General features: G+C 37.8%; 1 protein-coding gene across 1 annotated transcript in view; it reads right to left on the reverse strand.

Annotated features, from left to right (window-relative positions):
- The window catches only part of traf3ip1 (TNF receptor-associated factor 3 interacting protein 1), a 119,308-nt gene that overhangs the window by 19,331 nt on the left and 84,330 nt on the right, over positions 1-15,647 (reverse strand). Inside the window, exons 11-12 of the mRNA XM_028807304.2 lie at positions 13,778-13,861; positions 492-627 (exon numbers count right to left, since the gene is read on the reverse strand). Coding sequence (XP_028663137.1) covers positions 492-627; positions 13,778-13,861 — 220 coding nt within the window. The remainder of the gene's footprint in view (positions 1-491; positions 628-13,777; positions 13,862-15,647) is intronic.

The raw sequence follows: 15,647 nt of genomic DNA on the forward strand, positions 1-15,647 counted from the left end.
ATTCAGCGGGTTGGAAAATGGAATCGATGTGTATATAAACAAAATTTTAGCAAAAAAACATGCGTTTTGTACATTTCTTACATATGATGCAGCACGAGTAATGTGAGATTTTTTTTTTCCATTGATGTTTTTCACATCATTTGCCATTATGCACTGGTTACCATTTTTTCTTCCATTATATCAAACTTTTTTCTCTACAGTCTACAGGAAAACATGATATTAAACAGGAGATTAAACATTTTTCTTGGCTAGCACTATAAATGTTCATGGGGTAAGTAACATATAAAAATATTTTTGGGTGGAGTATTACTTTAAGGGGATTTTATTTATTTTACAACAATGAAAAGTTAGGACCTGTGGTCTACAGCTTAACTCTCCATTACTAAATAAACATATTTGGTGCAATAAGAAAGGAAACATATTTTCATTTTATTGATATTTTAAAATATTTCATATCTTAAAATAAATATATTTATTGAGATGAGACTAACCAATTCCATTTCTGGCATATCTGGAGGTGGCTGTGCAGCTTCTTCTACCATAAACTCTTGGTCATCATCTTCTTCATCATCAGAGTTTTTTATTCCATCAACAATGACAGCAGACTTGGTTTTTCCACTGTTGACTCTATAAATAAATGTGTAACAAAAGTATATTTAAATACTCAATTGCATTCTTTTCTGTAAGAAGAAATATAAAAAAAGACTTGATCCCATCTTAGTCCCAGAAGAAAGAAAACATGAAATTTGTCTATTTGTTAACATATAAATCAGAAAAAAATTAAATACATCTTATAGGGAACAAAATATTTTAATTAAATAGAGGGCAGAATTATATTGTCTTCCACACATTTGTAACATATTTTAGTAAAAGAAGCTCTGGTCTACTTGATGTCCTATAACACATAAACCCTGACAGAAAGTGTAGTGAAGTGGTAAAGTGTTGAGACTACAAACTAAAATTCTGACTAATGGTGTAAAAAATTGTTAAGTCATTTAACCAGCCTGTACCCTAAAATTTTAACATTTAAAAAATATATACTGTATATACTCGTGGAAAAGTTCCCCTGCGGATAAGTCGGGAGTTGATTTTAACGTATAATTTCTGGTATTTTATAATGTTGGTCATATAAGTCGAATGTGGAAAGCTCACGCTATTGGTCCAAGAGATTATGAAATATGCTAATGCCCACCTGAGAGAGTAACCATGGCACACACTGCCTTTTTTTCTATGTGGGTGCTGCCATGCGCTGTATCAGCACATGCTCCTAACCACTCTCTATTGTGCCTACGTGACCTCAAGGTAATACCCAAACTATTCTGAAGTAACGTTTGCACTGATTTGTGTTTGTTTTGTATCTCACACCCTCATACACCTTTATCGTAAGAGCATGCCTCTTATCTACAATGGAGCATTCGCTCAGAAGAAAATATGAAGCTGGTTTTAAATTAAAAGTAATTGAAGTTGCGAAAGAAATTGGTAACTGTGCTGCTGCAACAAACTTTGATGCGCATGAGAAGCTGATGCAAGATTGAAGGAGGCAAGAAGATGAAGAAAAAAAAAAAATTAAGTGTCGTATTTTTGAACGGGTGCATAAGTTGGGGTCTGATTTTAGAATTGATTTTTCAGGTTTCAAGACCTGACTTATACGTGAGTATATATACTGTATGTAAACGATTACATTATAGCTTTCTTTTTATATCTTGCTTGTGTTGTAAGGCAATGGAATTCTAATTAAACATTACCTAATATGATAAACAGTTGTTTAATTAAACTTAAAAGGACATCTATTTCTTAAGAAATTGTACATAAATTTATAGTAATACAATATTTAATTAAAATCAACCCTTGACCTTGAATGTTTAACAAATACAGTATGTTCAATACAGAGAGGGTAATATAGAAAATAGATTTTTAATTTTTTTTATATAAATGACACTGTGCTTTATCATTATGACTCAGATGAAGATCAAATCACATTTTATGAACTATGCAAGCAAAGAGCTCATAAACATTTTACTCACAGCCATGTTAGAGACATATTTTAAAAGTGCAGCTCTTTTAACACACATTCTCTCAACCGATGCATAACAGACCTTAGGTTGAAAGTGATCAGTCAAGTACATGAATATACAATATACATTATCAAACAATATGAGGTAACCTGAAAAGGTGATCTAACTACACAACCTCTTTATCTTGTACAAAACAAGCATACTACCACCCAGCATCTTCTGTTACAAAAATAAATGAATTACATCATCATAAAAGCAACTCTTGCTCTTAAGTAGCCTACCATATATTTTATTTATTATTTTAATAAATAAAACAACATAACTTGCAAACAAACTTGCTTGATAAAGTTTACAGAAATAAAGTTCATCAATCACTGTCCAAAGCTCCCAAAAATACTCAAAATGCAAAATAAATAAATGTTGCAAAAAATGATATAGCAGAGCAACCTAAACTGTTAAGATGAGAATCTCATCACCCTAATTACTACTATAACTCCAAGGTCCTAAATAATGAGTCAGATCCCACAAATTTAATAAAACCTTTCCGAGAGACTGTGTAATATCCTGTAAATTAGAGACGCTGTGATCAGGTTTTTTAGGGCTAATACCGATCACCAATTTCATATTACTCAATCAGTCGATTCATATTTTTTTTCCTCTGTCCCTCTAAAAAAATTTTACACTAAGATGTATAGATGCCTTATATCGTAATGTTAAAGTGTATTTTTATAATTAAACTATAGACCACGGGTGTTAACTGTTAATTTTTATTAACAAAATGAAATTCTGTAGTATTCTTGTTTAGTGATCACAAAAATACTAATATAAATTATTTATTTAAAATACATAATAAAATATGTAAAAAATGGCATAAAAGAAAATACGATGCATCTCATAATAACAAGCTGTCATACTCTTTAATTTTTTCTGTAATGTACCTATCCAAAACAGGGCTTATTAAAAAAAATGTAGTTTTCAACATTTCCCTAACAACTAAAAAAAATAAATTATACAGTGATCCCCCGCCTATCGCGGAAGGTACGTTCCAGACCCACCCGCGATAGGTGAAAATCCGCGATATAGAAAGACATTTTTTTTTTTTTATAGTTTAAGCCTTAAAATACCCCTCCCACATGCGTTAAACACATGTAAACTTATTAAAACACACTTTGTAAACACATATGATATGTGGATGTCGGGCTAAGGATATGAGTAACATCTCTCTATTATGAAACATTTTAACGTCACACAAGACAAGACAGTAAGACAGAAGGACAGTTGCTGTACAGGCTTTTAAATGATTGACACGCAGAGCGACAAGCAGAACAAGCATCTTGGCAGAGGCAGCACAAAGTCCACTTCTCCTTAGCATGCATTCAGCTCCCCCCTTCACAACGCGAAGTGGCAGGAGCATAGCGCACCTCCCTTGGGGGGCAGTTTGAGCAAAGAGATCGAGACAAGATTATCTCGGACAGACACTTTGATGACACGCCCTACTTACAAACAATTTAAAACAAGTTCACTGACATCTAACCTAGCAGTTGCTGGAATGCTTTTGGCGAGAAGCAAAACACGCAGCTTGCCAGCAGCAGCTGTAGAAACACAGCAGAAGATCTGAGCAATTCTCCTTAGTGTGCATTCAGCCAAACCCCCCCCCCCCCCCTTCTTCAGAACACACAGATGGACAAGCAGGACAGGCATCTTGGTAGAAGCAGCCAGTAGCTGATCTGCCTACTTTTGCTTAGCGTGTGTTCAGCTCCCCCCTTCACAAACAAAGCGAGCAGCAGAGACGCAAAGTGGCAAAAGGACAGCTACTGTGCTGTACAGGCTTTTAAGTGATTGACGCAAAGCGCGACAAGCACAACACACAGCTGGCCAGCAGCAGCAGCAAGACACCAGCTGAACCGATCGCATCTCTTTAGCGTGTGTTCAGACAACCCCCCCCACACATTTGCACAATCAATTAACTGGTACTGACAATTAAAACACGGTTTAAATGTAAATATACCTGAACTTATATGTTTTAAGCATTTTTAATCACTAATTGCACTACAGGATTTTTTTTTTTACTGTTTAAGTATGCATTTACTATATTTATACACTAGCCGACGCCCGCCGTAGCATACGGTGGTGTAAGAGTAGGAATGGAAAACGGTGAGAAAGGAATTCAGAAATCAAGAAGAAATAAATACTTCTTGAAAGACGCAGTTGAGAACCGGTTCCCACTGTTTCAATTCCTTGGAATTGTTTGCCATTTATGCAAACGATTCCCCTATCGATTCCAGTCGCCTCGAATGACGTCACCGCGTTGCGTAGCGTCATTTACCCAGCAGGAAACATGGCGCCTAAGGGGCACAAATGCTCAAAAGTTTGGTCATACTTTACGAGAAAGGATGACAACAGGGCAACTTGCAATACTTGCAAAGTAGATATTTCATCAAAGGGAGGAAACACTACGAATATGCAAAAGCATTTGCACACAAAACACGCGATAACCTTAAATGAATGTTGTGTTTTTGATCCGCTCCGGACTACTGAATCTCAACCCAGCAGCAGCGGTAACGTTTGCAGGTCCTCTCCAGTTAATACGGCAGGTAACTAATCAACTAACATTGCATATTATGTTAGCGCGATTTGCCTTATTGCAAAACCTGCTATTACTGTGCATTGCATTTAGATGACCATGACGAGAGAGACAGACAGAGTCTGGCTGTCTCAGATGCTGGCAGTTCTCGCTGCAGTCTATCGGTAGCTTCTCCTTTCACAGAGGCGGGGAAAAGTAAAATGACACAGGCCAGGATAGACGAATGTCACCGAGCAGTGACTAAGTTTGTGGTAAAAGGCTTGCACCCATTTGCCACAGTAGATGCCCCCGATTTTCGGTAAGTGAATGTGTTTAATTGTAGGCTAAGTCAGGGAATGTCAAAGTTGCATGTTCTCCTCTTACCAGATGTTTCATCCGTTTCCATTTCTGAGCTGAAACGTGTTGAAGGCAGCCGTCACTGCAGATGGATGGGCAAGTTTTAGTCAAGATCATTACCTCACAGTAACGTTGCATTATGTCAGGAATGGCCAGGCTCAAGAAAAAGTCCTCAAAACCAAACCAGTGTACCAGGAACAGACAGGGACAGCTGTAGCAGAGGAGACTGATGAGATCTTGGAGGAGTATGGTATCAAAGACAAGGTTGTGGCAGCCACTGTTGATAATGCGGCCAACATGGATGTAGCTGTCAAAATAGTTGATGGTTGCAGAATTGCACTGTGCACAGTTCCATTGGACTTGAGTTGATTGTATTTGTTGCTGGCTGATGTAGTTTTATTTTTGAGTGCTCAGCTCATATAAACTTTTAAAAAGGAGAGTGTAACTGTTACTGGACATTCTTGTGTAATTGCCACAGAATAATTTATGTTATACTTTGTTATTGCTACAGAAGAATATTTATTTTATTATTATTTTACATTTACACATTTTTTTCTGGGGACCCCGTGCCACCCCATCGAGGAGCCGTAGGCTATGGATCTCTTAAGATCTCACTGTTGGGTTTGTAAGGTCATGCTACTCCTAAATTTCTATCTTGTTCAAAGATAAGATATAAAACAAAGTTCTAAGTTAATCAACCCATGTGTTCTCCTTTTTTAAAAATAAGAATCGATAGGAGAATCGATAAAGAATCGAATTGTTAAACAGAATCGAAAATGGAATCGGAATCGTGAAAATCTTATCAATTCCCATCCCTAGTTGTGAATAGGTGTTTTGGTTGAGATGACAGACAGTGAGTCAAAAGAGCTAACCCTAGAAAAAGCGACGTACAACTGGCCATGGTTGAAGACTGGTATCAGGTCTGTGCTCTGGTCTTTGGGTATCCGACAGTGCATGTAGAATTTCCGGCCAAGCAGGATTACATGTGAAAGTGATAAATAAATCAGGATTTCTGAATTTACGTACTATGGCCATGGCATCCTGATAGTTTTGTTGCATGTATCTTGGACTTCCTGGAAATGTGGACGGTAATATGATCATTTTGCTTACACGTACGTTATTTTCAGTGTTTGCTTGCAGTGCGTCTGATAGTCCTTTGTATTTTTCCATGCGCAGATCTTGTTGATGTAATCTGAGATAGTTGAGACGCGCGCCCTCTGTTTTAGCATACGCATCTACGACGTACTGTTGGAATAGTTTGCCGCTGGAGTGCAAAATACTAAATGTATTCCTCATTGCTAATCTGTACGTGTAAAATTGGCATTAAGTAAGCCTTATTCGCTTGGCGGTTCTTTTATCGGGAATATGTTGTAAATCTTTGTGCCAGCCAATATCTCCGTAAAGGAATACAAGTGTGTAAACCACAGGATCGTAATTCATATTGACCGTGGAAATCTGTTTACGGGAGTTGCCTATGGGATAGATGCAAATGTCCCTTTTGGCAGGCGGTTCGCCATCTTCTCCAACGAAAATCACTGCAACATCAGTGTGACATGTCGGGGCATTGTATCGTCGTAAATCCTGTCTAGGGTTTTCCTTGAAAACCATTCATACAGATGCTGTTGGATTGGACTGAGCGATTTCATGCATGTGTTTGTATGATTTAGCGAAGGGGTTGATGGTTCTGAGCATGGAATCTAGCTGGAGAAGTACATTTTCGCTGCATGCAGCGTTTGCTTTATTTTGTAAGCGTACTTCAGTAGCTTGCACGGTGTCAAAAACATACAACTGTCTATATCCTGGAGAGGTAGAAGTGTTAGTGTATAGTGGAGAGATTTGGTGATAAATTTGCCCGTGTATTTTAAAACAGTATGGTCCATGGCCAGGAGGTTGACTTATCTGTGCACCCATGGAAGCAAACGGTAGAGAAGAGTTGTATTCTCGAATGTGTTCACAATAATTTTTAGCTTCTGATGTTTGCTGTGTAAGAAGCTGTTGTAAAGATTTGCGGGTGGCTCCTGCAAAGGTGGTAAAGATACTTTACCGGTAGTGAGAGTGCATTGCCTTCGTCAACCATTTGTGTCAAGAAATAACCCACTGATAGGAACAGGCAGTTGCCGGATCCTGGAATAGAGATCATGTTGTACAAAAACCTGCCGACAGAGAAGATACTGTCATTCATTTTTTAACAAAGGCTTAGGAAACAACTGTCGCAGTATAACGAAAATAGCAAGGTGTATGGGAGGCCGCAGGCAGTGTGGGGAAGGGTTTGGAAGAGGACGAAGAGGAATCGAGAAATGCCGTGTTGGCTGCGTGTGGGTGGGACCAGTTTTGAAGAGGAGCCGCAGGCAGCGTGGGAAAGGGTTTGGAAGAGGACGAAGAGGAATCGAGAAATGCTGTGTCGGCTGCGTGTGGGCGGGACCGGTTTTGAAGAGGAGCTGCAGGCAGCGTGGGGAAGGGTTTGGAAGAGGATGAACAGGAATCGAGAAATGCCGTGACGGCTGCGTGTGGGACGGGACCGGTTTTGAAGTGGAAGCAGGACGAACCAGAAGAGAAATATACATGCGAGATGTGTTTTTTTTTTTCTTCGGTGTATCAGGTAGACCACTCAAATTTTTGAGGTGTTATTATAAATATGGTTTACCATTTTGAAAATGCAGTACTTCTTACTAAAACTTACACTGTATGACACACAGCAACAAATAATAAACAAAGTGCAAATCTAAAAAAAAAAAAAAAAAGCTTCAAATGTATTAAATATTCTGAAGTTGTTTATCAAGAAGACACAAAACTAACACACTTAACAGGTTTATAAGTAAGACACATTTTGTTGTTAAGCTAACAAGACTATTGTTAAGTGAGCAGCAATTTCAAATACGTCTTTATCTTTTCTTTTTCCAATTGAAAATGTAAGCTATGGCACTTAAAACAAAGATTGCTTGCTGTCCAAACTCAGATGATGTCCGTTTTAATTTAAAGGACAAAATAAAAGGTCTGAATTCATTAATGTAGCTTTTCTTGCCATTTGTCCAATTGCACAGGACAACTTCTCAGATTCCTTTTCTCTCAGTTTATTATTCCAATTTCTTTAACATAAAGGCTAATATTCCAATCCTCTCTCGTTCTCTTGTAAAATAATCCTTGACCTGCTTTGTTTACACTACAGGAAGTTCACTGCGGTTAGGGAGAAAAAAAAAAAGGGGGGAGACACACATTTCAAGTAAATTATCATTTTTTTTGTGAGCAGGCAAATTACTGATTACTGATTGAGTCTTTTTTCATGAAAATCAGCTGATTTAGATCAGTGGCCGATCGATTGGAGCATCTCCATCTTAGATAAAATCCAAATCCCTTTTGCCTCTTGATTTTTAGCTCACTTAATGCTTTTGCATTTGGTGTGAATGTTAACTTGCTTTCTTTCTCGGACCATGGATCATAAGGAGTAATTTCTTGAGGCAGCCAACTGAATTGGTATCCTATGCTATAATGAAATTAACACCTGTCACAGTCAGCAAAAAGTAGCTGATTAACTTTCTTATCATCTGGTTACACTTTGTTGTTATAAACCGCGTAAAGTTTACATTTTAAGAGCATTTTTAAAATAGGTGAAATTCTTTCAGGTTCCTCCATCAACATGCAGTTTTATACTAATCTAGGTACTGTTTAGTTTTGTATTAGACAGGAGCATATCTCACTGCCTGCTGCATAAGTACATGCTGCATGTAACAGTGAGGTGTAACATAAAAACATTGATTCAGGGGTTTTACATGACATCATGCCGAAAATGGCTGCTTACCCTGTACATAATGTAAAAGGAAAATTAAATTTGACACAGACCAAAAAACGCTTTCAGATCTGCTGTCTTAGCAGGCCTGGTGTGCCCCTAAAGACTAGCAGAGAGGGCAATGCCCACCTTGTCCTACATTTTTTGCTTAGAATAAATGCACAATGTTGCTACCAGAGTTTTAATGCCAAAATTAAACTGAGCACATTTCATCCATGGTTTAGTAACACTCTTACCTTGCTGATCTATTTTGCCATTAGTCATATTCCAGCTTTCTTGGGTTGTGTGCTTGATTATTGTTTGAAACATAGCTGTGACAAAGCTTTTGCTGTAGTAGAAACTAGACCATTAGTCATATTCCAGCTTTCATAGGTCAACATGACCTATGATCAAGTGAATGTTTCATAGTCTAGTTTCTACTACATTTTTCATTCCCGGGAATGAAACTGCTGTAATTTCCGGGAAAATGGGAACGGCCAAGCTCGCATATATAGCGTGTAAAAGTGTAAAAATCGATCAAGAAATAACAGAGTTATAGTTGAAAATAATTAAGTGCCACGTTTTTTTTTGGCCCACGGTGTAGTCTGTTGCCGATTAATTCAGTCAACAACAGACCAGCAGCAGTCAATCTCCTGGCTGACTGAGCACAGTGGACTGGGAGGAGTCTGCACTCTGCAGCTCACGAATGCCGGGACGGGTCAGAGTTCATTGACGTCTGTGCTGTTCACAGCTTTGAACAGCAACTTGAAATTGCAATGCGTCAGTCTGTTGCATCCTCATTATCTGTGCTAAGAAACTTGCCATCACAGAATGATGACAAGAAACTAAATGCATCAGTAAAAGCTGAAATGGCAGTATTTCAGAGCAACGGCAAGCGCGGGCGTTGTTTAGAACAAGTGTATCAGGTATCAGTATCTGATGACTGTGCCGTCTACTTCAGTGGAGGCAGAGCGTGCTTTCTCAGCGGCTGGCGTACTCTGCACAAAGGTGCGCTCTCACCTGGACGACCACATGCTTGACATATTGTGCTTTCTACGCTCTTATTACCGCAACTAACTAGATACATGTACTTATATGACAGCATGAACTGCTTGTAGTTAAGGTTAGTCTTATTGGTGTCAACATATTGCAGTAGTTTTATTAAAAATAATTGTCGCTCGTTCTAAAACCGTTCACATGTGAGATGCCCATGCACTGTGTTATTCCTGGGAATGACATGCAGGATTCCCAAATTCCCGGGAATGGATAAACCCGTCCGGGAATGAATTCCCTACACCGAAGAGCAAACAGCTATAATTCAATGAATCACAATTCTGATGAACAAAATAATGAACCAATGAGTGACTTTAGTCCAATCACAAGAGATTATACATTTCTTCAAAACTAGATGCACCATCTTAAAGTTGGACTCTCAGGGGAACACTCTCTGCACACTTCAAAATGAAGATGAAACTATCTGAAACTAAAAAGCTGATGAGCTGCTCCCTCTCTTGGGAACTGAAAGCTGACAATCTCTTCTCATTGTGAACCAGAAAGCTGAGATCCAGCCTACCAAGTCAAGTTGTGACAGTAACTACACCAGCAGTCTGAGAAAGAGATATCATTTCAGGAAGGGAATGTCAGCAACTAAACTCAGAAAGAGTAATGCTTTTCCCTATGAAGTTGTAGACAACACAGCAAAGAGCCAAACTGAGAACATCATGGACAAAGGATGAGGGTGCAAAGAAGAGTGCACTCCAATATAAGAAGAATCCTCTACGTGAACACAGAGCAGCAATAATTCCAAATAACATTGGACGTTACCTTTAAAGACTTGATATTGCAAAAAAGTTTATCTGTGCCAAGATAAATTAGAACTATACATAACCAGTAAACAGCCATCTTCTTCTGTTACATATCAGTCTGTCTTATGAGACAGGATGCAGACATACATGTCAATACATATGGAGTTATCATATTTTAATCCTTGTGTTCATTAATAAATTGTATTACTTGGGTTTCTTAAAAACGAGTGTGGCTCATTTACCATGATACAAGTCGAATGGCCAAAGACTGCCTCCTACAATACAGAAAAGTAAAGTAAATAAAGTAGGAACCTTGTCAAATCGTTTTAATTAATTACCACATTGCCGAAGGCAAAACTGACAATTAATGGAGTTAAACCTCTCCATATTCCTACAAAAGAGATGAGTGACAAACATTAGCATAAGAAAACTAGTCTCAGTGGAACAAAACAAAAGTATGAATAAGCTTTTGAAAATTATTAATGACAAAAATTGCTTATCCTTAGTGGTGTTCCTAAGCAGGGAAATATATTTTAAGTCAACAAATTATTTGTATATAAAATTTGAAATCTGGATCAAAAATGACGCAAAGCTTTCTAACATGAGACTTGATTTGTAGGATTAGAAAACCCAGAACTGTGGATGATATTGTTTGACAGAGGTTGGAAGTCCGAAAAAACAAATACATAAATTAAATTAAAAAAAATTAACAAATTTAACTGAAGGTACTTTGTAAACCACAAGGGCAGTGCCCTGAATGCCAATCCACTGCTCAATTCAATAAATGAAAATATCATGATCAACCATGTAAAGGGTGCTGATATCTGTCATAATTATTTATAGTCTTCTTCTGTTATCACAACATTGCCTCATAAACATTGAAGGCATGTTTTCCTAAATCAAAACCTTTGCAATTTCTAAGTATTTGCTAAGTTTCAGAACTTTTTCCACTACAGTTCTTCCAACTGTAAGAACAGATAAAGTATTTTAAAAATTTCACATAAGAATACAATTTAACGTGGCAAATATAAACAGTGAAGAAATAAATTCAGTTTGAAAAAAATATATTCTTGTCCGTTAACTTAGTACCCAACCCAGAATCAACTACCAGCAGCAGAAAATTTGACACTGTCAAGAGAGCACATTTAGTACTATGAAATGGTCAGAACACAGACTATAACTTATCAAGAGAGCTATTTTAATTATAAGTGGTTGCAATTGAGACAAATCAGCTTTTCATGGACTATAGAAATAAATGATAAATTGGAGAAAGGGAGAAAACCTCTAAGTGAGGGGTTAATATTAGCATTTTTCATAAAGGCTCAACTATTGCATGTTTAAATCCCTCTAGGGTCTGAAAATAAACTGAACATCTTTTTTGATTGTATCATGTTCTGCAATTCTGCAAATGTGATCATGCTTACACACAACAAATTCAAAATGTTTCATATTTTTGTTTTCAGCACCAATTCAACTACAATGGTATGAATTCTCTTGGTGTCCATTTACTTTACAAGCACTGTGCACCATGTTAGGCTGTTGCCAGGACCTAGAAGTTCTCTACCTACTTTGTAACCTAGTTATTCATGCATTTAGAGAGGATCGAATGTTTTATTTAGAAAAATTTACCAACAGTCCTTTTTTGCTTTGAAAAGTAATTAAAAAAATCATACAATTAGTGTATATTGAGATAGAAGCATCACCCTTCACTACACTTATCCTGGTGTAAGTCAGAGAAGTAATATGTCTTGCAGCCTTGAACACCTTTTGTAGAAGGTGCCAAAACTGAATGTAAGCAAATGACTAATTAGCATCAAGATGTGGGGCAAAAGATAGACAACATTTGGGGTAAGAGGCATTCCACTTCTGAACATTTTTTTGCTGGTTGCAAGTATATAGTAGCTTTGTCAGTGTGGAGTGATTAACCAAAAAAATGAATGTTTTATATTTTGCTCTTTATGCTTAGATTGCAACCATCCCCGAGGCCTTGTACTATAGAGCTGTTGACGACAGTATATTGTATCCTCCACCGAATGTTTATCCACTGGCTATAGGTGTTCCTTAAAGTACTCATTTAACATCTTAAAATCATCACCATCTAAGATAAGCATTTTGCCATCATGGACAGTAACTCACCTACCCTTCTGCACTTTGCCAAAACCTTGTCAAGCTCATGCAAAAGTTGTTCTGCATGGAACCACCATGCACAAAAAGACTTTTGTTTACTGTAAGTCATCAGTGTAGTTGCTGTCTTTTTGGTGTGCCAGTAACTTTCTTTAAAAATTTAAAGACCCTCCTGCTAATTCTGCATGGAAAGCTTACCTCTTCAACCTGACAGCTTCCTTTACGGCCAGTGTCCACTAAAAGGATTTCCTCAATGACAAACACTGTCAACCTTCAGGCTACAGTACCTAGCAGCTAACTTCATTACTGAAGTTATGAACATTCAAACTTTATGTCTCTAACATCTTCAGAGCTACAGAAGCAGCTCTCCCTCATACGGCATTTAAACATATCCCAATAGACACATCTACTATGGATCTGTCCAATTGTGGCCGTCATCTGACTGGCACTGTGCCAGACCCTCATCCTTTGCAATCAAGGGTAGAGAGGTGCATATGGCAGCTCCATGTGGGTTTTTTTAACTGATCTCTACCTGTCCACCAGACCTGTTAAACTCCATTTCTAGGCCTAATGCCAAGAATGAAGCTGGTATTTCCATTCTGTGTGATATACAGTAAACAATCTTTATATGTAAAGTATACATTACTTAAGACTCAGGTACACTTAAAATACACATATTATAACCACAAAACCTTGATTTTTCCAGAACCATAAATTCAATATATGTATGGCTTTTGATAGGATGCTTGAAAAGACAGACTGAGTTTTATTATAATAAAACATATTATCATTGCATTCAAAGTTCTTAAGAATGTTTATTACATTCTTGACCCATGTTTATGACTGATTAAACATTTTAAGAGTACTGTATTACAGGATATTTTAGAGAAAAACCTAAAATTCTAGAGAAAACCTCCATTTAACTACACAAAACTACCTTTGAAGTGGTGAACTCATAAATATAGAAAGTAGTTTGTATTTACTCTGTGAAAAGATAATTCAGACTATGGAAAAGTGATCAGCACTAGCCACTATATCAATATATACAAAGTATATTCAATATTTAATACATTAAAACAATATTGTAACTACTTAGTAGCTCCTATGCAAAATTACAAAAATAAAAGGCAGTGTTTGATATAATTTTTACCTTTCCACTGGTGGCACATCTGCACTCTCTTGTCGTTTGACTCGTGGTGGAGCAAGCCTTGCACTGCTTGGTCTCGGCAATCGCCTGATGACAGATAAAATAAACAATTTATGTCATTAATAATAGGGTAAGATGCCATTGAAAAAGGTAATTCAAGATATCAAATGTTTACTATATATATATATATATATATCTATACTAATTAATAAAAGGCAAAGCCCTCACTGACTCACTGACTGACTGACTGACTCACTCATCACTAATTGTCCAACTTCCCGTGTAGGTGGAAGGCTAAAATTTGGCAGGCTGATTCCTTATAGCTTACTTACAAAAGTTAGGCAGGTTTCATTTTGAAATTCAACGCGTAATGGTCATAACTGGAACCTCTTTTTTGACAATATACTGTAATGGACGGCAGCTTGATGGCCGTGGGAGGCGGAGTTGAGTGTCACGTCATCACGCCTCCCACGTAATCACGTGAAAAGACTGTGAATGCAGTAGGGAGAAATGAAGTAAGAGCCGCAAACAGCGAAGAACAAAAAATTAATTAAACAATTGAGAAGGGAGCGAGTGAAGCATACAAACATCTTCATAAGGGAAACAAAGCACCGTGTAAAACGTAAGTTTAAATTAAGTTTATTGAAACGCTCCCATTAAGGATTGCAATAACATATTCGCGAGATAAAAGAACACAGTAGGGAGAAATGAAGGAAGAGCCGCAAACAGCGAAGAGCAAAAAATTCATTAAACAATTGAGAAGGGAGCGAGTGAAGCATACAAGCATGTTCATAAGGGAAACAAAGCACGGTGTAAAACGTAAGTTTAAATTAAGTTTATAGAAACGCTCCCGCTGCGGATTGCAATAACATATTCGCGAGATAAAAGTTTAATGAGAAGACACGAGGTATAAACGAACCACATGCCGTGGCGCAACGTTAGGGGCAACAGTTTCAACCATTCTATGATCTGCTTCTCGCAACTGAAAGACGGCACATGGCGGATGTTAGCCGACTTGCTGACCGCAACGTTTAGGGGCTTCAACTCTGGCGCTGACGATAGAGATTCGATTCCCGAGAGGGGATGCAGTGAATGTGTATGCCTGATGAGCCCCAGAATTAGGGAGAAACACGTGTCGCATACTCTTTGCATTATTTGAAAGTAAACTATTAAAACCATTCTATGATCAGCTTCTGGGAACAGAAAGAGGGCACGTGGTGGAGGTAAGGCGACTTCCTGACAAACCACAAGCGTAACCTGGCAGGTAACCACCCATACAGTCAGATTGTGATTCAGAAAACGAATGCCATGAATGTAATTACCACGATCTACATACTGTCAAATAAACGAAACACACGCCGTGGCGCGACAGCTGTGAAAAGCGAGGTTCACAAAAAACAGATCCTTAACAAATTGTTATTGGTATATTTTCGATCCGTTTAAAAAGGTTTTCTTTTCTTCTTAAAAAATTAAAAGCAGTACTTCGTCGCAACGAAGCGTGAGAATTTGGCTATATATATCTGCTTCTCGCAATTAAAAGAGGGCACGTGGCGGATTTTAGACGACTTCATGACCAAACATAAGTGTTACCTGCCAGGTAGGGTTACCACTTTTAATACAAAAAAATAAGGGACGCATACTGCAGCGGGTGCCACATCTCAGTGCCAAAGAAAAAGACCAATCAAAGTAACGATGACATCAAGTATTACCCAATCAAAAGTAGGAAAGGAGGCATCTTCATAAAATGCGTGTGGGATGATTTGCATGAGACGCTGCTTTAAAAAAAATGATAAAAAAAATACGGGACAAATCCCGTCCCGTATTGATTCAAAACGGGACGCGCAATTTCATTCTCAAATGCGGGACGATTCCG

This window comes from Erpetoichthys calabaricus, chromosome 8 (assembly GCF_900747795.2).
Source record: "Erpetoichthys calabaricus chromosome 8, fErpCal1.3, whole genome shotgun sequence".
Classification (NCBI taxonomy): Eukaryota; Metazoa; Chordata; class Cladistia; order Polypteriformes; family Polypteridae; genus Erpetoichthys; species Erpetoichthys calabaricus.